Source organism: Martes martes (assembly GCF_963455335.1).
Source record: "Martes martes genome assembly, chromosome: 10".
Classification (NCBI taxonomy): domain Eukaryota; kingdom Metazoa; phylum Chordata; class Mammalia; order Carnivora; family Mustelidae; genus Martes; species Martes martes.
Window position 1 is genome coordinate 83,251,536 of NC_137898.1, and position 23,556 is coordinate 83,275,091.

General features: G+C 34.5%; 1 protein-coding gene across 3 annotated transcripts in view; it reads left to right on the forward strand.

The window, feature by feature from the left end:
• Positions 1–23,556, forward strand: part of CNTN5 (contactin 5) — a gene marked incomplete at both ends in the record, with an annotated part of 773,509 nt that overhangs the window by 431,802 nt on the left and 318,151 nt on the right. For all 3 annotated transcript variants that reach the window (XM_080816834.1, XM_080816835.1, XM_080816836.1), the window contains one exon: positions 8,288–8,390. In XM_080816834.1, the coding sequence (XP_080672960.1) occupies positions 8,288–8,390 (103 nt within the window). The remainder of the gene's footprint in view (positions 1–8,287; positions 8,391–23,556) is intronic.

The following is a 23,556-nucleotide window of genomic DNA, read 5'->3' on the forward strand; positions in this document are numbered from 1 at the left end:
CTTAAAAAGGAGTTGATAAAGTAAGTTGGTTTGGAGAATAAAGAAAAAGAAAGTGGAGAGAAATTTGCTCAGGCTGGAGACTAGAACAAGTCTCGAGCTAGATTTAGGGTATATTTTGTTCTATTAGAAGAAGTTGTACCCCAAATTTTTTAGAAGAAAAAACCCTATGTGTATACAAAAAATAAAGTTAGATACAATGAAGGATAAAATATGACTATAATAATGAAGGTTCAAAAAAGATTATTTTTTTTAATGAAAGGTATTGTTAAGATAAACTAGTTATAAAACATTAAAAAGGGAAGGGTAAAAGTTAAAAAAAATTATCAGAAAAAAAATTAAATTAAAAAAAATTAAATTAACTGCAAGACTAAAGAATCATGGGGAGAAAGCCACGAATTCCATGCTTTGCTTTCTCCTCCTCTGGAATTCCGTTGTACTCCTTGGTAAGTGAACTTGGTCTTGGCTGGATTTCTTGTTGATCTTCTGGGGGAGAGGCCTGTTGTAGTGATTCTCAAGTGTCTTTGCCCGAGGCAGAATTGCACTGCCCTTACCAGGGGCCAGGCTAAGTAATCTGCTTGGCTTCCCTTTCAGGAGCTTTTGTTCCCTGAATGCTTTCCATAGAGTTCCAGAGGATGGGAATGAAAATGGCGGCCTCCCAATCTCTGCCCCGGAGGAGCTGAGAGCTTGGGGCCCCACTCCTCAGTGCTCCCTCAGAGAAAAACGCTCAATCACTCCCATCTCCCTAGCCTCTGGCCGCACTTGGAGAAAAGCACTCATTCCCTCCCATCTCCCTGGCCTCTGGCTGTGCTCCGAGCTCACCCAGCCTGTGACCGGTTCAAGGTAACCCCGAGCTGAGAGCTCACTCCTCAGTTCTGTCTCTGTATCCGGCTTCCCCACTCTAATACCTGTGAGTTCTGTGACACTCAGACACCCCTGATCCTTCTGTGACCCTGTAGGACCTGGGTCCACGCTGCATGCGCGTGGGCTTCACCCCAGTTTATCCTCTGGAGCAATGTCCCTCAGTGGAGCAGACTTTTAAAAGTCCTGATTTAGTGCTCCATTGTTCTGCCGCTTGCCGGGAGCCAGCCCCTCCCCTCCGTGTATCTTCCCGTTGCTTTGGATTCACTTCTCCACCAGTCCTACCTTTCAGAAAGTGGTCGATTTTCTGTTTCTAGAATTGCTGTTCTTTTTCTCTTCAATCTCCTGTTGGATTTGTAGGTGTTTGCAATGGTTTGATAAGCTATCTAGCTGATCTCCTGCTACCTGAGGTAGTCTCAGACTGCTACTTCTCAGCCATCTCGACTCCCTCCCACAATAATTTTTAAATCTATAGATTTTATTATTCCAGATTAGAACATTACCTTCAATTTCTTCAAAATGGAAAGAACATTAGCATTGAAATGCATAGAAATAAAATATTCTTGGGGCACCTGAGTGGTTCAGTCAGTTAAGTCTCTGACTCGGTTTTTGTTCAGGTCATCATCTCAGGGTCCTGTCAGGTTCTGCACTCATGCGGAGTTTGCTTGAAATTCTTTCTCCCTCCCCCTCTGCTCTTACCCCTGCTCATGCACCTTCTCTCTCTCTTTCAAGTAAATAAATAAATAAAATTTAAAAAGATAAAATAAATTTTAAAATATTCTCTGCTCTTATGTTACTTATCATACATTTTCTACATAATGAGAACTAGATTCTTCATATATATGGAATATATAATAAATAATATAATTATATGTAATATAGTTTTTATATATATGTATATATGTGTATATATAGAGAGAGAGAGAAAGAGAGAGAGGGAGAGAGAGAACAAGTGATACAAAGAAACAGAGATTAATCTGGATAGGTGGGGAGGGGGTAGAGGGTCAGGAAAGACCTGCTGTTTGAAGTAGAACTTAGTTGTCTACAAAACTGGAAGTGACTAAATAAATTCTGCCTTGCAAACAGCGGGAACATTTCCTGGGGAACAACATAGAATAATGAGGAGAAACTGGTTTTGGAATTAATAGAATTCTAGACTTGAAACCTTACTTGTCACTTAATACCTCACTGATGTTGAGCAAGTTATTTAACTTTTCAAATACTCACCTTCCTCTTAATTAAAATAGAGGTAATCTTATCTACTTTGTTGTGTTTGTAAGCTTTAAATAACAATTTGGTTACATACACTTTCTGCACCAGGCTTAGAGCAGGTGTTCAAAATATTTATTCTCTCTTTACATCTAGACTTTTTAATGCACATAAAGCCCTGTGATGAGGCTATGATAATTGACATTCCTCCTTTGGAAATATGTATCTTTTGAACCATGTTATTCATAAACTCTTTGAAATCAGTGAGAGTTTATAAAATAGAATATGTGGTGAACTGTTTACAGAGAAAATCAGGGCCTGGTATGTTTAGTATCTCAAATCTGAGTGCTAACAGCAGGAATTCTGGCATTTTCAATAACAAGACTGAAGTGAGAAAACAATCTGTGCCGATTAAAGTGTAAAAATAAACTCTTAAGGATAGTTAAACAATGCATTTGACACATTTTCTCCCAGAGTTACACAACCAGGCAATTGACCAAATGAGTTAGTGGAACTAATTCCTCCAGGATATTTTAAGTCCCATGACTTCTTGTTGATTACTGTATGAATAAATAGACAACTATAGGTAAGAAATTTTTCTGCAAGGAAAAATTTCCCTAAGAATGTTAAAAATCTAAAACTCAAAGGCAATGTGTGTTTCTAGGTAGTTACAAGGTACAGACATTCAGTCCAGTGAGCTTAAATAAGAGACTTCTGTTTTCAAGAAATACATGACATGATAAGAGAAAAGATATTTTAAAAAACAAAGATTAGCTTTTGTAATATGGCCTGACCTCAGAGGGACTAAGACTGGAAGGCCACTGAATGCAAATCCATAGTCCTAGGAATCTTAGTTAACAGGAGTGTATGGCTATTTCCTTTCTATCTTTCCCAATAATGAGTTTCAGCTCTTACAGATAACTTTTTTTTTTTTAAACTCTCCAATTGACTTATCTTTCCTTCTGATTTGAATAGATCCTCTTTACCTTCCAAATGGTGTGTGTCAAAACTGACTCCTTATAATTTAGCCTACCTTTATCTTATTTGTATCTTACTGCTTTTAGTTTCTTATAGAAAGGACTGTGGATATAGCAATTTATGGTTAATGTGCTTAACACAGTGAAGAAAGTCCATCATATTTCTGAGGCATTTTACTTTATCTTTTTAATGGAAAAATGCATTCTGGTAGATATAAATATTTGAATGAATCAAACAGAAAGTATAGCTTCTACTTAAATCACAATTGAAAAGAACCCACTCTGATTAGGGTGGGAGAGCCCCACAGAATTATTTAGAGATCTTTGAAGCATTTATTTATTGAATTGGATATTAATATATCTCATTTGGAATCATTATATTTTTATTTTTATTTAGTTTCCTTGCAAGTCAGTACAGTAGTTTGCCCGTTATTACTGGGACTAGTCAAACCAGCTTTCAGAGAAGGGTCCATGGCTATAGCAATGAGGACCCTAGTTCATTCAAAAGCTGATCGGTTATTACACTCACAGGTTTTGGTGGTATCTCATAAAAATCAAGTTACCAAAATTTTTGCAGTAACCAAATTTATTTTTTCATATTTGAAAGGCATACACATAGGCACTCAGACACACATACATACACACACACACACACACACTTACAATGCACAAAGTCAAAGAAAACTAGTAAGAATATCACCTATAAGAGTTATAAATATAGACTTATTACAGAACTATATATATTTTTGGTTATATAGATATATTTATAGAAACATTTCTGTAATTTTGTTTGTGAATCAAAATTTATAAAAAAGCAAACATTCAATTTCCTAAAAATGGAAACCTTTCTTTTCATAAAAGGAAAACTTTTAAAAATATTTCTCAAAGTGAATATGCAATCTTTTGTTACTTTTTAAAAATTTGATCTATCCTATTGTTTTAATGCTAGAGAGCTTATAGTTTTGTTCAGAAAAAAATATATATAGCTGCTTTCTTTAAACTTTACTTTTATGAGTTATTTTTCCAAGTTATTGATGTATATGGGCTGAGCCTTCAGATTGTGATAGAGAGAGATGCATATATTTTCCTAAATCACAGGGTCAAGAACAGAAGAAAATACATCTTAAAATTCAGTAATCAGAGGAAAGCAATTACAGTGTGAGGCAGCCCCTTGATCAATTTATTCTTGATGCTTAGGAAAAGGAAAAAAAAAAAAAGTCTATCAGTACCTCTGATTTTTAGAATATATATGAGTGATGAAAAACATCTTCTAATAAACCCCTCTAGTACTTCTCAATCTCCTTAAATAAACACTATTCATAATGGTACATTATTTGAAGATAATATGAGTTATTTATTTCCTCTTGTCAGGCACTCCTTCAATCCCGTTATTTATATAACAATGACTCATCTTGAGAAACTATGATTCGAGGTAATATGCACTTTTTTAAGTGAGAAAACATCATGTTGTCTATCTATCTAGGCTTGTGAAATTGTTTCTTATCAGGGACTCATTTTGGAATTGAAAAGAAGGCATCTGGGGGCGCCTGGGTGGCTCAGTGGGTTAAAGCCTCTGCCTTCGGCTCAGGTCATGATCCCAGGGTCCTGGGATCGAGCCCCGCATCGGGCTCTCTGCTCAGCAGGGAGCCTGCTTCCTCCTCTCTCTCTGCCTGCCTCTCTGCCTGCTTGTGGTCTCTGTCTGTCAAATAAATAAATAAAAAAAAGAAAAAAAAAAAAAAAGAAAAAAAAAAAAAGAAAAGAAGGCATCTGGACACTTTTCTAAATGATGAATATTTCCAAAGATTATAACTGGTAGTTTATTTGAATACAGTAAATTAAAAATATATTAATGTACAATATTTAGATTTCTAAACCATCCATAATATTAACACTCATTATACATGGGAAATTGGATCCAGAGGAATTCTGTGATTACTTCAATGTTCCAAGAGAGCCAGGGCTGGAACTGGGATTTGCATCATCTATCTACAAATAACAAGTTAATATCTAATATGTCCCGAAAAGATGAGTATAGTAATGTGTCTCACACATAGCACTATGTTAATAGGCATAGAGTGAACTATTTAGTCATTTCCTTTCTTCCCTCTTTCATCTTTGTCACTATCATTATTACTATTTAATGTTTTTATTATTTATTTGGACTTTCATCTCCTTACCAGGGGGCTTACATAGCACAATACTATATATTTATATTCAGTTTGCTAAAGACAGTAAAAAAATAATTACAAATGAAACATTTATTGAAAGTCAACTACTATTAAAATATAGACTCTGTAGACCCACCTTCAAAGATTATCACTAGTCGTGCAGTTGAACCCTGCAGACTGAAATTTTTGTAAGTTTTCCAGATATTTTGGATGTCATTGGCTCTTTATTCTGCAATGCACTTGGAGAAACACTGCTCTAAGTTGTACTCTACTTAGGGAAAAACACCCTCTTTGTAAGTAATTGGAACAAATTTAAAAAAAAATCAACAACCATGAAGACATAGAAGGAGAGTAATGTTCTCTCAGCTGGAAGACTTCTGTTTTTTAGGAATTAAGGTAGGTTGGGGTCATCTTCTATTGGCATGAAATTCCAACAGGACAGCCTACCATCCCAGAAAAGACAGGTATGGGGAAAGAGATGAAGACACATTGCAGTGTCTCCTGGGAGACAAAAATAAATAAATGAAACAAAACAAAATGAAACAAAATAAAATAAAAATAAAGAAACTATATTGACTAAAGAGATTAGCCTCATCTCTTGTACTTAACTATGTGCTTTATAGCACTGTTTCTTTCCTTTCATCACCAAACCCAGTCCAATAAAAGAGATTACAAGCTAAGCTACATATGACTTGAAATATTAAAAATTGCAGCTGAAATAAACCAAGTACCATGGCAGACAGTCAATTACTGATGTAGTACATGTGATGTGCCTGGTCTGTTGCACTCTGTGATTAAAATTCCTCAACAGAGTGATGTCAAGAAAATAGCTATTAAAGACCTGAGGTCAGAAAATTCCTTTTTTTGCCCATTTCCATCAACAGCATTCAATAGGATCTTGAGCCAATTACCTGACTTTGAATTTTAACTCTCTAAAAAAGGGGGGAGGAGGCGAATTATATTCGCTAAGGTAGACTTTAATTCTAACATAATTATCCCATGAAATAGAGAGCAAAACTGAATTATGGAATGTATTCAATTGTTAAAAAACAAAACATCTAAATAGATTTCTCATCTGTCCTTATATCATCACCATTACAGTAAAATTAGAAAGAACCAGTTGTTTCTTATAGTGCAGCTCAAATCAGATAATATAACTTGAAACCTCTTACAAAAACCTTCTAATTTTGCTTTTAATATCTAGTTGAAATATTAGCAAACTTTTTGGGCCCTGAAGTGAAGCTTAACAATGTCTTTGGCCATATGGGACTCATTTGAGAAACACGAGAAGGCCCTACCTGGACAAAATCACTTCCCAAATACTCCCAGAAATGCCTATCTTTTTAGTCATTCTTAAGGATGAAAGCTGTAAAAGAATTTTTTGCACTTCACAAATATTATGTGAAAGAGAAGAGAGATAATCCATGGGTTTAACTCCTATTAGCCAATAATATCATTAATACTTTGATATAACACAGAGGCAGATTCAGATATCGAAGAGCCTGAAATGCACAATTACAGAACCCTTTTATTTATTTTATTTATTTTTTACAGGATGCTCTTTAAAAACATAATAGAAAAGTATTAGCATAAAAGAGGATTCTAAAGGGAATTTTTCCTTATGGTAACAGAAGAAATCAAAACAGATTACTCCAGCTTTGGAGATTCAGGTTCCTTTTTTTCCCGAGACCTTTCTAAACAATCTCACAGCTTCAAATGCCACCTCTAAATGATGACACTAAGTGTCTATCACTGTCCAGAACTCATTTAGAGCCTCATTCCTTCATTGTGTTAACTGGTCAGATTCTTTCTTCTGATGATCTTGTAGATATGAAACTCAGTACTCCTAAAATGAAAGTCATCTGCTTTTCTACTGTAGCTATGTTCTTTTTCCTTTCATTCACACCACCCAGCCTCTGAAGCTGAAAATCTTAATGTCATTATTAAAGAGGATCACACTCTTGCCGTCAGCAAACCCCCTCCCCCCATTGAGTGCCAATCTCAATTCTTTCTTGTTTTAGTTTTGTGGGTTTTCTTTTTTTTTTTTTTTTTTTTTTTTTTTTTAATGTAGTGCCTCTTCTCTTTTCTTCACCACCAGAATTCAAGTCTGGGCTTTTATTCTTTCTATGTTGCTTTATTGAAATAATGTAATTGATTTAATGGTCTCTGTTCCAATTTCATTTTATACATCTCAGCAAAAATACCATTCCCTTATTCAAAGCCTCAGTAGTCCAGATTATTTACAGATTAATGTCTGAATGTCTTACTCTGATAATCAAGGCCCTCTTTTTTTTTTTGCATTCCATTTATATTTCCAAATTTGCCTAGTATCATTTCCCTTCACATACCAATTGTGCCAGAAAAGCTGATATTCCTACTTCTGATAGTTTCCCCTCATTTTGTCTTTATTCTTACAATTGTATTTACTTTTTCTCCTCTCATTTTACTACTTACTCAAATCCTAACTATTCCTGTAAGTGCCCCAAATGTACATAATACTTAATTTCATGACACTCATCATTTCCTATTTTTGTTTACAGTTTTTTAATATATAACTATTCTTCCAAATTTGAGTATATGTCATTTCTTTCTCTACGAATACACTTACTGAGTGCTTGAGAGAACAGTCCATGACTGATTTATCTTTGTAACTCCCATAATGCCTGCAAAATGTTTGAATATTATAGACATTCAATAAATGTATGTTGACTTAATGAGTAAGTATTCATTTATATGCAATGATAAAGAAAGTTTTTACTTACGTAGGAAAAAAACAATTACTTACCATGGGAAATGTTCATATTTATTTGTTTTCCCTGGAATGTAATCAGTCATTAAACTAACAGTGTTGACTAACATTTTCAGTTATTGTTATTTAAAATGGTATTGAACATACATGCAATCCAATCCTTAAAGGAAGACTGGGTTATTTCTTATTTCAGTGTATCAAAAATTTAGCAGTCATCAAACAGACATTAACAACCAAACCACAGTGCTTTTCAATGTAATATTTCCAGAATTAGAAGGAAATTTTGACATTCATTTTATGCTTAAAGAATGTTCTTTATTTCCCAGGTGTGATGGGAGAATATGAGCCGAAAATTGAGGTCCATTTTCCTTTCATGGTTACAGCTGCTAAGGGAACAACTGTTAAGATGGAATGCTTTGCACTTGGCAAGTAAGTACATATTCTCCATAATTAGACACAATTGTTTATTAAAATGTGACATATCTTTTTTTGGATCACTTACTTTGTTAGATTTCATTTCCCCAGAAGCTCCTTGGTGGCTATTCATTAAAAAGGGGAGGGGTTGGGAAGTGATGAAGTAACCAATTATAATGATCGTTCTAGTGGTTTCTACGAACAATAATATATATATATATAGTTTTGCTACTTGAACATAAAGGAAACTTCTTTAAATAAACATTTCTTTGCCTATATGTCTTAAATTTCCAATATCATTCTTAAATTTTATTTAGCAATAATAAAATAAAAAGTGGATAAAAATATAAGGTGCTATCTGCTCTTCATGCAAAGGATATAGATTCTGATAAGAGATAATGAGACAACAGCCTAAAAATCGTAAAGATGATAGTTGCAGTGAACCAATTGATTACTTTAGTATCCCCTGAAAGAATGTTAACATAATAGCACCAGCTGTCAATGTGTACAACATGCAATCATTCTCCAAATCAAACAGATGATTTATTTCACACTATAATGACTGCTATACTTTATGATCCTATTTCTGAGGGTTTAAATCCTATGATACATAATCACTTGTCAATGATGTTTATAATATGAGTGTTGAGCATAGATGCAGGAGTGAGATTTTGATTATATTTGATTAGAGTATTATGATTTATTTTAAACAGGGTGTTGTTGTTTTGTTTTGGATTTGGTTTTTATTTAGAGTGATGAGACCTCGGGGTCCTTTCTAGACTCTATGATTATAATTTGCATAAATGCATCTCTGTCAGAGTTACTAATCATTTAACTTAACTTGTGGTGAGCTAGCTATAAAGCACATGAAGATGAAACATGCTTTATAAATGTGCTTAAAGTAGGTTTAGCCTAGGGTTGAGGAAAATATTAGCAAATATGAAAAATTCAGCTAGTAAGAAGAGGTTGAGTGTGCAAATGTAGTTAAAAACCATGGTTTCTTCTTTTAATTTCAAAACGGATTGAAATTAAATGCATACATGTGGAATCCTATTTAATCAAAGTAGAAGTGGGCTGCCTGGCTAGAGCAGTCAGTTAAGCATCCATCTCCTGGTTTCAGTATCTCAGGGTGGTGATATGGAGCTCTGCATTGGTCTCCACACTCAGCATGGAGTCTGCTTGAGATTCTCTCTCCCAATGCCCCTCCTGTTCATACTTTCTCTCTCTCTCTCTCTCTCTCAAATAAATAAATCTTTAAAAAAATAAATCTAAGTAGAAATGATCATAATAGACTAAAAATGAAATGTCATCATGTGGTATTTTTAAGCAAAATATGTCTATAAGTAAAAATATATTTCAAGAACTTAAAATTCATCTAGGAGGTATTTGGGCTGATACCTAAGGAAGTCTTCCAAACCCAAAGATATTGGTTAAATGCACATGATTAAATCATGCCTTAAAGGTCTTATTTTTCACCATTTGTCCAAATTGTGGCATCAGATATGCCTGAAAACGTCCTGAGTAATCATTTCAATTCTGATAAATACAAAAATAATATGTTTTGGCTTGATGCCAAAGGTTTTCATATATCCTGCAGTTAAATAATTCTTAAATGCCAGAATATGCACTAACAGAAGGTCATATTGTAAAACAAATTACAGAAATGGATTTATAGAGGAAAAAACAATATGGGATACTTCCCCAGGCAAGCTTATTTAATAAGTTAGATGTGTTTGCTTTTAGAATTCTTGATATATGTTTAGTAAATTGATCTTTAAAGTCCCTTTCGTTCTAGGTGGAATCCAACAGTCAAATTATGTTATTTTAATACTTTATTTTCTTCAACTTTTCCACTCTTTTGTTACTCCTTCTCTTCATATCCCCTCAGTGTAAGTATTTAAAAAAGGGAGTGGGGATACAAAGACACACAACCTGTCAAGAAAGTTTCTGTTGCTCATTTTATTTTCTTTTTATGAAGTGTAATAATTCTGAAGAAAAAACATGGGATGCCTGGGTGGCTTACTAGGTTAAACACCTGCTCAGGTTGTGATCTTGGGGTCTTGGGGTCTAGCCCTGCATCAGGCTCCCTGTTCAGCAGAGAATCTGCTTCCCCCTCTCACTTTGCCCCTCCCCCTACTTGTGTTCTCTCTCTGGCTTATTCTCTCTCTCAAATAAATAAATAAAATTTTTTAAAAAGAGAGAAAAGAAAAAGAAAACATGCTATGAAGAGATATAACCTCTACCTAAAGACTAACCTACCACTGATGAAAGGAAACAAAATTTTAAAAATGACATCTTTATATGTGCTAATTCTCTTAGACTACATTATCACATAGGATAGATCCTTATTGCATACCAACATAATCACAACAATTTCAAATTAATACCTGAGCATCTGCTTAATTCCCACAGATCACCTGAGCTGCTTCCCACTTTAACATGGTGGACTTTGCCTGTCCACAAACTTATTATCTGTCACTAGATACCAGGCAGGACTTTGCCACTCAAATTGATTTTCCCCCTTCATCTGCCCACATAATGCTTTGTTTTTTGGTTTTTGTTTTGTTTTGTTTTAAGATTTTATGCATTTACTTGAGAAAAAGAGAAAGAATGAGCACACAAAGGAGAGTGGTAGGGTGAGAGAGAAGCAGGCTCCCCACTGAGTGGGGAGCCCTGCACAAGGTTTGATCCCAGGACCCCAAGATTGTGACCTGAGCTGAAGGTAGAAGCCTAACTGATTGAGCCACCCAGACACCCCAGTCCACATAATATTTTAATCAAATGTTTGTCATACAGTATTATAACCAAATTCTAGCATAGAGGATGCCAAGACCTTTGCTATCTCATGGCCTTTACATTTGCTGTTTCCTCTATGGGGAACACTCTTTCCATGCTAGCTTCCCCTTACCTTCTGGCCACAACTTAATCACCTTCTAAAGACACCTTCTCTGACTACTTTATGTAACTGACACTCATTATTGTCCATCTAAATATTTGTGTTTTTTCATCATACCCTTAATACAGTTTTAAATTATTAAATTATTTACATAGGAGTTTCTCTAATTTTTCCCCCTCTAGATCAGTCAGAAATCCAGGTAGAAACATCAAATCCTTATGGTTCAAAAGAGTTTATTAAAGGCACAAGTTGAAGATCAATGAACAAGGTTAAGAGAACCAAGGAAAGAAACTGAAGCATTTATAGATAGTGATAACATGAAGTCATTTCACACTTAAGCAAAAATGAAGGAGGAGGAGGAGATGGTGTCATGGGAACCAGGGACAGCTGGAGGTATGGAGAGGGCTGGGGCCCCCCAAAGCAACTGTAATAATTGTATCCATTATGAAATGCATTAAAAGAACACAGTTGAGGAAATGATCATGAAATTCATACCCTGTTTTCTTTTTCCTCATGACTTCTGAATTCCTCTGGTGGTTCTCTTGACTAATGGCAAACAGAAGCCAGCTATTAGCAGCATTCAAAGCAAGGTGGAGATTCTGGGGGATGAGGAACGTGACAGGCAAGGGAAGCAAAAAAGAATAATCAGTAAGTCCCCATCAAGTTTTAAACCCCATGAGGGCAAGAATTATGACTACATTCTTCACTTATTCCTAGTGCCTACCACAGTGCCTGGCATATAATAGCACTCAGGAAATATTTATTGAAGGAATGAATAAATTCAAAGGTTGTGTCTACTTAATCCAATTCAACTCTTTGTTAGTAACACATAATAAATAATAAGTAACTTTATTTTTTATTCATAAAGCCTTATGACTAATTCCTATTCTCCCAAACGAATCCACCTACATTCTCCACACCTCTACCTCTTGCCCTCTCATCTTTTTTTTTTCCATTTATGCCCACATTTACACTTGTATTTTGTCCCCATTCTTTACTGTTTATTCTTACCTCAATCCATCAGTATCTCTCTCTTAGACCTATAAGTTCTCCTTCTCATGTTTTTATTCTCAAAGCTTATTATTGTGTCCAAGTCATACTTACTACTTAACCAGATGATCTGAAAATCATCCCTTTATCTACGGATTCTTAAGAGGGGTTTGGTTGTTTCCTTTAGGGGTAGTGTGAGGTTAAGAATGAAGAAGATTTATCAAAAAAAGAAAATCTGAAAAGGCTACTCCCTGAGAGATTCCAGCTATATGGCATTCTTGAAAAGGCAAAACTATGAAGACAGTAAAAATATCAGTTTTGTAAAGGTTGAGGGGAAAGAGGAATGACTCAGTTGGATCACAAAGAACTTTAGGGCAATAAAGCTATTTTGTATGCTATTGTAATGTTGGATGCATGTTATTACATATTGTCAAAACCCATAACATAAACCAAGAGTGAACTCTTAAGTACATTATCACTTTTGGGTGATAATAATTGGTGAATGAAGGTCCAACAACTATAGTATTTGTATCACTTGGTGGAGGATGTTGATGTATGGGAGGCTGTTGGAGGAAGGAAGTATATCAAAATTCTCTGTACTTTCTGTTCAATTATGTTGTCTATGAACCTAAAACTACACTTAAGAAAAGCAGAGTCTATTTTTGAAATAATTTAAAAAATAAATTACAAAATAAATAAATATAAGGTGAGGGACATAATAAAATATATTTATCACAGAAAACAATATTTGATGCAGTAATGGCTTGAAGGACAAACAAGAGGAAGATCATAAGCACAAAATTTTGCTGTTCCCACCTTTGCTTCCTCCTACTCTTACTGGAGCAACCCAGATTTCATACCAGAAATCACCATTTTTATCATGTTATTCACTAAATCAAATGCCTTCCAAGATACTACTCTCTCAAGGAAAAATTATTCATTAGTTAATGCGAAGGAACCAAAAAGTAAGAGGTATGCTCATCTGGTAAATGCAAATTGGCTAACGTACCTTGAAAGAACCTAGCACTGAATACAAGTCTGAAGGTTTTAAGAAAAACCTGGTGCCAATTACTGTACTAGTTTCCAAGGATTTCCAAAGTCCCTGTTCTCATTTTATCACACATTTAGCTGATTTACTATCACACTATCTGGAGTCCAGTCTGTCATTACATAAGCAATAGTACACACTTTGACCAAATGTCTTCCCACAGTCAACTTTTATCTCTAGAAAGATTTACTGCCCATCTTTTTTGTTCCAACTTTAAACTTAGACTAGACAAGAATAAGGCAGATTTTCCTCCTCTTGAATTTTCTCTGATCCATGACATCATCTCATGAATATCATAAGCCACACTGGGAAATTTCTTTGATTGTTAAAATACTTTCAAAACATGCCAGAATACTGTTCTGGTGCTTCCAAACTACATTTTTATTTCTCTTGAGAAGTAAATACATGCACTTCTATACACTCTGTCTCTAAAGGTATTTCATCCTTATAACTTAGAGGATGTAAATTAATGTAGCCATAGTTCCACAGATCATTTAAAAATAAATAAGCTGATACTTTATCTGTATTATTAAAGAAATATAGCAGAAGACATATGATTTTAGGTTATTGAATTTCACTATCTCATAATATCATACAAGTTCACCACTCTGCCTAATTCGAAATTAAATACAAAGTCAATAGGGGAGTAATAAACTGCAACTTCTAAAGAAACTTCTACTTAAGTCTGAATTTAGCAAAAATTAAATGGTTTCTCTGTAGGTTGCTGCAGCCGAATATAATGCCAGTGAACAAGTTACACCCCTAGAAATCTCTCTGCAAGTAGATTATACAACACTGAATGCAGAACACATGCATGATAACTATGACATACTGTGTTTAGTATTGGTAAATCTACAAAGGTATAATTTCCCCAGAAAAACGGGAAACGCTTAAAAAGGATCCATAGGGAAACAAAGGTATGTGAAGGCCTAGGAAATACAATAAAGTGTAAAAAAAAAAAGGGAGGGGGATTAGTTACTTTGAAGATAAAAAGGCTGTTTCAGACATATGGAAGGTTATTATCAAGAGATTGCTCACAAGTTGTTCTCCAGTTTCAACCAGGTGGGGAAGAGTTGAAATTTCAACAGTATGAGATTAAACTAGCAAAACTAGATTGTGTCTAATGTAGAAGTTTGTGACCAAAAAAAGTTGTTACATGGAAAATTGGTTATCAGCAGAGGCAGTAGGAACTCTTTTCCCACACCGCTGTAAGAATATAATATCCATTTGTCTTCCAATAATCAAGGTGGAATGTTTCCTGAAAAGAGAGAAATGATCTGGGTCATGGATAGAAATGAATATTGTAGATATTCTCTTTCGCTGACCACTCATCTACCTGCTCAGGCTGAATAGTAAGAGTAGAAGTCTAGATCCAGGCAGCCTTAATTAGCTGTCTTTGTTAACTACATTATTACATAACGTTTTAAAGTGACATATGCAGGTAATAGAAAAGAAGAGTGTTGCCTTTTCTTGCTCAGCGTTCAGCTCAAAGACTTTAGTTAAGGGGGAGTGGTGTTTTTGGTATTTCCCAGGTCTGCCTTAAACACTGAACATACTACTCTTGAAATGAGAGATAAGAGGTCAAAAGACAATGCAAGTAAGGAATCCTTTAGGGCCCTAGTAAATATTTCATTTCAATGGTCTTCTCTAAATGCATTTGAAAGTTGGTGATATTTTCAACTGGTTGTGCTCAGTATTTAAGTCTAGTTTTTATAACTTATTAACTAGATTACACAGAGTGAAATGAGAACTTTAAAGTTTGGAGAGCTAGTAACTGCAGAAAGCAGCTATTATCTCTAGGGCTATGGGGAAAAACAAGAAGAGCTAGAATTACTTAAAATTGGAAGCTCAGAGTTTCACATCTGGTGTTCCTTGTCAGACTTTACATCAGAAAACAGAGTAACAAGGGTGGAACTGACACAGATTACACTTCACATTTTCAAATTTATCTGTACCTCTTTTTAAAAAATATTTTATTTATTTATTTGAGAGAGAAAGACAGGGTGCACATGACCAGAGAGTTGCAGGCAGAGAGAGAGGGAAAAACAGACTACACGCTGAACAGGGAACCCAAAGTGGGGCTAGATCCCAGGACCCCAGAATCATGACCTTCGTTGAAGGCAGATGCTTAACCAACTGAGCCACCTAGGTGCCCCCAAACTTATCCTTACCTCTTAACCACACCTCTTCCCATACCTCATCCACACATACTTTTCCACATCTGTGGTCCTGTAACTCAGTTCTGACAGTCTGAAATATCCTGCTCTCACAATCCTGTTCAGTCTCCAAAACTTAGGTCAAATGCCACTTCTCTACTAAGTCCTGCCTGCTCTACTTGAGATCCCATCTCTTACCTTTGGAACTATATGACCACCCATATTTCACTGTTTAGATTGCCCCATTGGGTCAGCTGTGTAGATCTGTCCCCTTTTACTTCTTTACAATTTTTGGAGCCCTAGGGTATTTTTATATGTAGTAGATGCTGACTATATTTATTGAATTTAATTCAGGTATGAGAAATGTGACCAATCTTTTATAACAGGAAGTATGCTACTGCCTTAGTTTGGTCAGACAGAAGTCTCCAGATGCCTTTCACATGTCTTGGCCCTGAAAATTTTGACTGTATTACATTAGCTACAGTTTTCTGACAGATTTCATTTTACCGTGTAACCTTGTGCAGACCCCCAAAAGATCACTAGGTATGTCACATAGCTACCAACAACAAAGAAGTAAAATTTGGTCACTGATGCTTAAATGACCCCATGCACAAGGGCAAACTTGGGGTTCTTCTGTAATAAAAAAACCATATGCCATAAAGCAACATCAGTTTATCTGCTATGACAATCCTACAAGCTAACAGTGTCACAGGCGGATTTTTTTTTAAATTTTACATGTTCCTTATCTTGCTTTTACAGCCATTAACACACAATCAGATCAACTGTGCTCAAAAGGCCTTGAACCAGTTACTAGTAATTATGTGGATGACCTTTCCAGGTTCATCTGAAACCTGGTGGTGAGGTGGGAGGGAAGAACACATTCAGTTTCCTGCCCTTAGTTCCTGCTTATCTCTCTTTCAGATAGCATTTACAAACCATATTTCTGTTACACTTTATCAAATGTCTATTAAGAAACAAGGACATTAAGTAGTTTTTTTCTCTTGTACATGTTTATTGCAAATAAGAAAGCAGCGGTTATCAATTCATAAAGTTCTTTTTGCTGTAATTTATGTTTTCTTTTTCTTAGTCCTCAGCCAAGTTGTCTCAAATGGCTGCTCTTGTGTCCCATTGTAACTGTGAGAATGACAAATATTCCTCCGAGACTTCCCATGGACTGCAACTGGCAAATGTTCCTGAAAGAATCTACTCTTTAGTTACAGATTGATGATTTATTAATACTGTCTATTTGGAACTTCCAGTCACTAAGGGCTGTAGGAATTAAAAATAAATTGGAGTTGGTGGTATTTGTCTATCAAACCCAAATCAAATTACTTAATCATTAGATTGACAGAAGATCTGGGGATGAGAGTTAGTCACTGGGCCTAGAAATCAATAAATGTTTAGCTATCACAGGAGAGTGGTACATTATGGAGTGTTGAAAATTACTTTTCTGAGCTGTTGGTTGCTTCCATATTGTTGAGACCAAGGATGCATCCTCATTTCAGAAGTTATCCAAATGAGATAGAACCTTAAAGATCACACAGCCCAATATCAATTTGTGCATAAGAAAGTGAGACTCCACGGGAAAGGATAGACCAATACTTGTGGACTTGCTGGACAAGCTAATGGTTTATCCTTCTTCATTTGGTGCTCTTTATATTTTCAGCACCCTTCCATAACATCAACTATGTGTTTTAATTACTTATTTACTTCTGCCTCTGAAGGTGTCTACTATTTCTAGGAAAACAGGACCAATAATTTGCATGATTATTCACTTTTGGAGTCAGAGTTAAGTGGCATCATATTTCTAACTTTTCCTGGGATACATTAGGCCCAGTCGATTTGCCTCACCAGAAAAACTACATATTTGTGCAAAGCTTCATAACTAGCAAGTTGTAGAGGCAGAACCATGTCCTAAGAATAAATGCTCTTCTCAATTTACCATACCAATTTTCTGTTGCTAAGACTAAATCCCACTTTATCATAGCAAATATTTTTCCAAATGCACTTAAGTATTTCAATGTTTCAGAATATGGAATATTAGTATGCAGGACAAGCCACCAAGGGCAGAAAGAAGAAGACAATCCCAAAATGAATGAGATTTTTAGTTGCATTAGTTTAGTCACCCAACAGTTTTATTTTGGGTGACTCTCCCTGGAGTTTTCATAGAGTAACCTCTTCTACTGGATGTTGATTGTGGGCTGAAGAAATTGTCTGGCTGATAACATTCATAAAGAGATTATAAAAAATCAGTATATCCATTAGATATATATATCCATCCCACACCACAAAATATTCATTAGATACATAATCTTGGTATCTGAGTGAACTTTTAGTATAGCAAAAGTAGAAGAAATTTTTGACCAAAAAGTTGTCCAAAATTTCAGTACTTAAAACTGATATTCTACCTCATACTAGATGATTTGCATATCTCACTTAAATTCTAACTGCATCTCTGGCATGTTTTCTCAATGGATTAAGAACAGGAATAAATAGGGTGGCTCAGTCATTAAGTATCTGCCTTCAGCTCAGGTGATGATCAAGTCCCATATCCGCACGTCGGGCTCTTTGCTCAGCAAGAAGCCTGCTTCTCCCTCTTCCACTCCCCCTGCTTGTGTTCCCTCTTTCGCTATATCTCTCTCTGTCTGGTAAGTAAAATCCTAATAAAAAAAGTAAATGTAGACATTTTTTTTTTGTTCTGACCTTATTTTCCTTATCTTGGATTCTTCCGGTGTGGATTTCTATAAATTTTTATGTAATCAATCACTCACAAATTCTCACTGAGTGTTCTACTAGAAATTCAAATTTTGTGCCCAATGATTACCTCTTCTAATAGTAATTTGATACCCATATTACTGCTTTTTAAAGTGTATTTAGGTAAGAGCAAATGTGTTGGAGTTTCTTTATTTGAGGTCTCAATCTGGCTCATATGTTTCATGAGAATACTTAATTTTTAAAGCTATCACAGTATATAGATTCTAAAAAGTGGTATGTCTTACCGATTCACTGTAATATGAGCTAAGCCTATCTGGTATATGTTTATTCTTACCATATTGGTATTGCTCGACCAAGAGCAGCATCAAAATTTGTCCACTAGATAAAGATGAATTTAGAATATTAAGATGTTTTCATATGCAATGCTCAGATTGATTTTATACTAAGTTGCAAATGTAGACATCAGGCATTGGTAAATACATGCCATTAGTATTTATATATTGTTATGTATTATTTATATATTTTATTATGTATATTTATTATTAATACATATTATATATTATATATTAATATATATTAAATATATATTTAGCATATATAATACATCATTTATATATATTTTAAATTTTGCATTTTTCTTTTCAATAACTAAAAATTTGAATATATCATGATAATTTATGATTTATTAATATGATATTCTTTTCATGACACTTCCTTCTTTCTAGCTTTAGTAGCCAATATCCTCCCTCAAACATCATCATTGTCCTTCCTCAAACCATCTGTTCCAATTTCTCAGCCATTTAAAAATCCCTCAAGTCCACTTCTTCCCTTCTAATCTATCTCCCAAAATCATAGTTTAAAGTCTGTTACTATTAAGGCACTTTGGCTCTCTTATTTCTGCTATAAATTAGACTAGAGATATCTTTTTAAAAAATCACCACACTGATTTTCTACAGTTTTATGAATTTCTCCAAGTGCTGCTTTCTATCAAGCTCTGCTACAGGCATTCTATCATTTCTGTTTTCTACAGTTCTCAGGGATTTACTCCTGGTTTTCATATGACTCCCTATCTCATTCAACCTAATACTTCTTTTGAGTTTTTAATTTGGTTGTTGATTCCAACTTCAACTCTTTATTCCACTTGAGATTCTTCAGTCCCTTTTCCCACAGCCTGTAGGTCCATACTGGGTTCCTAGATCTCCAACTCATATACAGCCACTGCATCTATCCCACATCTACTACATCAGTAATTTTTACTGTCACTGGAGTGACCCCTGAGGCAGTTACTCAAAGTATAAACTCTTAAATCACTCTTTCTTCCTTTTCATCATCATCTGTTAATCACAAGTGTCTTAAATTTATTCTCACTTAGCTGGTACAAAGCAACTAAGTACCAACACTTAGTTGGTACAAAACATTCATTGACTGAATTAAATCATCAATATAATAGGTATGCATATATGCTCATGGGGAAGCAGAAATAAAGTAACATATTAAAGAATTCTAAGCCTGAGACTACATATGCATGGGCATTTAGATTGTAAAACTAAAAGCAAAGTCACCCCATTTAGCTGTACACCAGAGAATGGTTTCACCTTGATGAGGTCTCATGCTGTAGTATATATTCCTATATGTCCAAATTTCAGAAACAGTTTTTACAGTTGACATATGGGTTCTAGCATGATTGGGTTTTCCCACCAAAGTTACTCTGATAAATCAGAAAGGAAACTGTGATAATTCACTAGTAACCAGCACTGGTTGTTTATAAAAATAAGTAGTGCCCTTGTTAGAAACATGACTAGAAAGCTGATGGCCTTTAAACAGGGTCAGATCAAAGAGAATGGACTTTCCTATTGGCTATAACTATCAAGCCACTATAAATTGGTGGATTGTCTTTTTCTTCTCAAAATATTTCTGTATATATGGCACCGGTCAATAAGATTAAAAACATCTCTTCTGGGGCACCTGGGTGGCTCAGTGGGTTAAAACCTCTGCCTTCGGCTCAGGTCATGATCTCAGAGTCGTGGAATCGAGCCCCGCATCGGGCTCTCTGCTGGGCAGGGAGCATGCTTCCTCCTCTCTCTCCACCTGCCTCTCTGCCTACTTGTGATCTCTGTCTGTCAAATAAATAACTAAAATCTTAAAAAAAAATCTTAAAAAGAAATCTTTTCTCTGGGTAGTGTTAGGGAGAAACTAATTTTATTATTACTACTACTACTATTATTATTATTATCTTTTATTTTTCCAATATATTTTATCAACTAAAAAATACAAAGCTTTTATAATACAAAAGCTATTAGTATTAACAACCTCATACTATGTATAACAATCTCCAAGAATAATTTCTATTTTATTAATTACATATTTAAATTGGTGGTTTCCTTTGGGTTTTTAGGAAATTACCTTAAACTCAGTAGCCACATTTCCAGAAATAACATTTTACGGTCTGGTATCAGAAATATTTCTATGAATATCTAATCCCATCAATTCTAATATCTGATTCTTCTCAATTCAGAATTTATCCTGAAATGTGGATGATACATCATATCTCTATGTCTTTAGGTTTTGTTTAATATTTGATATAGGAAAAAACTTTTCCTTATAATTTTTTATTTCCATTAAACCATGACAGAGAAGACACCATTTAAAGTTCATTTGTTCATACTACTATTCTTACCAAAGAGTAACCAGAGACATATTTCCATCTTTGTCTTTGGAATATCTCTCACAGGGTGTTATAAAACTTGGAAACAGGTACCATTAAGATAAGATCAGCGGGGGCACCTGAGTGGTTCACTTAGGCATCTGACTCTTGATTTTGTCTCAGTTCATAATTTCAGGGTCATGGCATCAAGCCCATGTCAGGCTCCATATTCAGAGTGGAGTTGGCTTAAGATTCTTTCCCTACCTTTCCCTTTGTCCCTCCCTCTGCTCACTCTCTCTCTAAATAAATAAAATATAAAAAAAAAAAAAGATGGGTGGAGGATAAAGTCGTGGGGAAAGGGTGTTAATTGAACCTTCTCAAAACCATTTCCTATGCCTTTACTTGCAGGTAACTTAGCTAGCTTTTATTTATCCCTGTAATAAAGTGTATTGTAAAACAACTTACTGTGAAATTAAAACATTGCAATTTCATATTCTTCACTTTTTTGTTATGAATCTAAAGTGCTTTTTAAAATATGCAATTAAATGAAATATATCTGCATGTACAATATATAATCAGAATTGTCTTATAGCTCATGAATTGTTGCCTTAGATAAATCATTTTATGATTCTTCATTCTATCCAAACATTTTCTATTTCAGGTGACAGGAAAGTAAATGACTGGTACTTTTTGCATTAATTGTTCCTAACTGTGTGTTTGATTTTCAATTGGTAGAGTCACATGTATATGTTAGTATTTAGTGCAATTTTATTTAATGTATTGCCTGTTCAAGTGGAACAGGTAGGTGTGGTACATGTATGTGTGTGTATGTAAATAAAGTATTAAGTCCACAGAAAGGATGTTTCAAGACAGAAAATGTTAAGTCATAAACTAAACATCTGTCATACTTTTTTTTTTTCTTTTTTCTTTACAATGGAATGTAGTAACAACTACCTTCTGTTCCTGTCATTGATTTTGCTGGTAGTATATAGTGGAAGATGGTTTCATGTCGAGTTTTTATAATAATATTTTTAGCTGATACCTTAATAGCCAATAAATACAAAAATAATACTCAATGGGGACTTTTGTCAACTGTTACAGTACAAAAGGCAAATGATAAGTACTTTTGGTCATTTCTGTTCCCTTATTTTCTTTTCTTTTGGGGATTGAATCAATCTAGTTACAACTTTTAGAATGTCTTATTTATGGCCATTTTTTCAAAGGAAGGCACATTATGAATCAGGTCTTTTGTTTTATACATCCCTATAGAGAAATGTACCCCTTTCAATATTTCTGAAAAAAGAACACATATCAGTGTTTCTTACACAGACACATAGGGGAAGAACATCTTTTAATCTCCACATTCATGTAATTCTACTACACTTAGCCACACTCTATTGAGAGAAAGTATAAATATAATACACCCCAAAGAATACACTTTAAAAAAGTCTATGCAATCCATATGTATATTGCAATTGATGGTATGTCATAATTTAATTAGCAATGTTTTCTTTCTTAGTGATTCCTAAAATAATACTGTGTCTTATAATCAGAAGTATCTTGGATGTGATGAATTAGAGTAATTAGTGCTAAAGTGGCATATGTTCAAACCTAACCTAGTGATCAAGTCAATCAGAACCTGAGTGATGGTATGTTCTTCTTCCATTTATACACAGTTTAACTTTTAAAATCTGAGTCAGTAAGCAAAATATCTCCCTATAGTATTCAAAAGCTACTAGAAAGATGGTTGTTGACTGCATATTTTTATCTTATTAATCAACAAATTTTTTCTAGCATCAGCAGTCTCAGTTACTTCCAGCCATGTTACCTCTGAGATTCCACACATAAACACAATTGAGGATAAAAATATAAAGGAGTCCAAAAGAATCCTTCTGCCCACTGTCTTAATCATTTCTTGAGACTCTGGATTTTGTTGACTGTATGTCACAAACAAAAGAAAATAGAGGAAACATAAAAAGTGATATCTAAAGAGATTATGCATGAAGTAGATACCCTACTAGTTTTTTTTTTTCCTTTTGTTTTCATTTTGGTCTTATGGAAGTATAACGGAAAGAATGCATATTCTTTATTTTTTTAGCAAGAACATTCTTTACTTGAAGCGTACTTAAGGATATATATTCTAACACATTTTCATTGACTTAAATATGTAGAGAAAATAAAATCTATTAAGTCAGAAACCCAATTAAGTAAATTAAATGTACTGCTCAAGTATTTCTTCAGATTGTTTCTTAAAAGCTTGATTAAGGGCATAATTGGCATGTGACAAAATGTTTAAACTATGCAATGTGATACATTTCAACATGTATCTATCCATGACCCTTCACGTAGCCACATAATGAACATATCCAGTACCCATAATCATTTCTGCATGTACATTTATATCATTTCCCCTCTTCATTTCTATGCATTCCCAACCTTAGGAAACCACTGATCTGAACTCTCTGTTCTTTTACTATAGTTTGCATTTTTCTAAAGTACTGTTTAAACAGAATTACACAATATACACTTTCTTTGTCTGACTTCTTTTACTTAGAATAATCATCATGAGATTCATATAAGTTGTTGGCATGTCAGTAGTTCATTCCTTTATACTGCTGAATGGTATTCCATTTTATGGCTGTCTCAAAATTTGTTCACATATTCATCTGTTGATGGACATTTTGGTTGCTTACAAGTTTCATCTATTACCAATAAAACTTTATGAACATTTG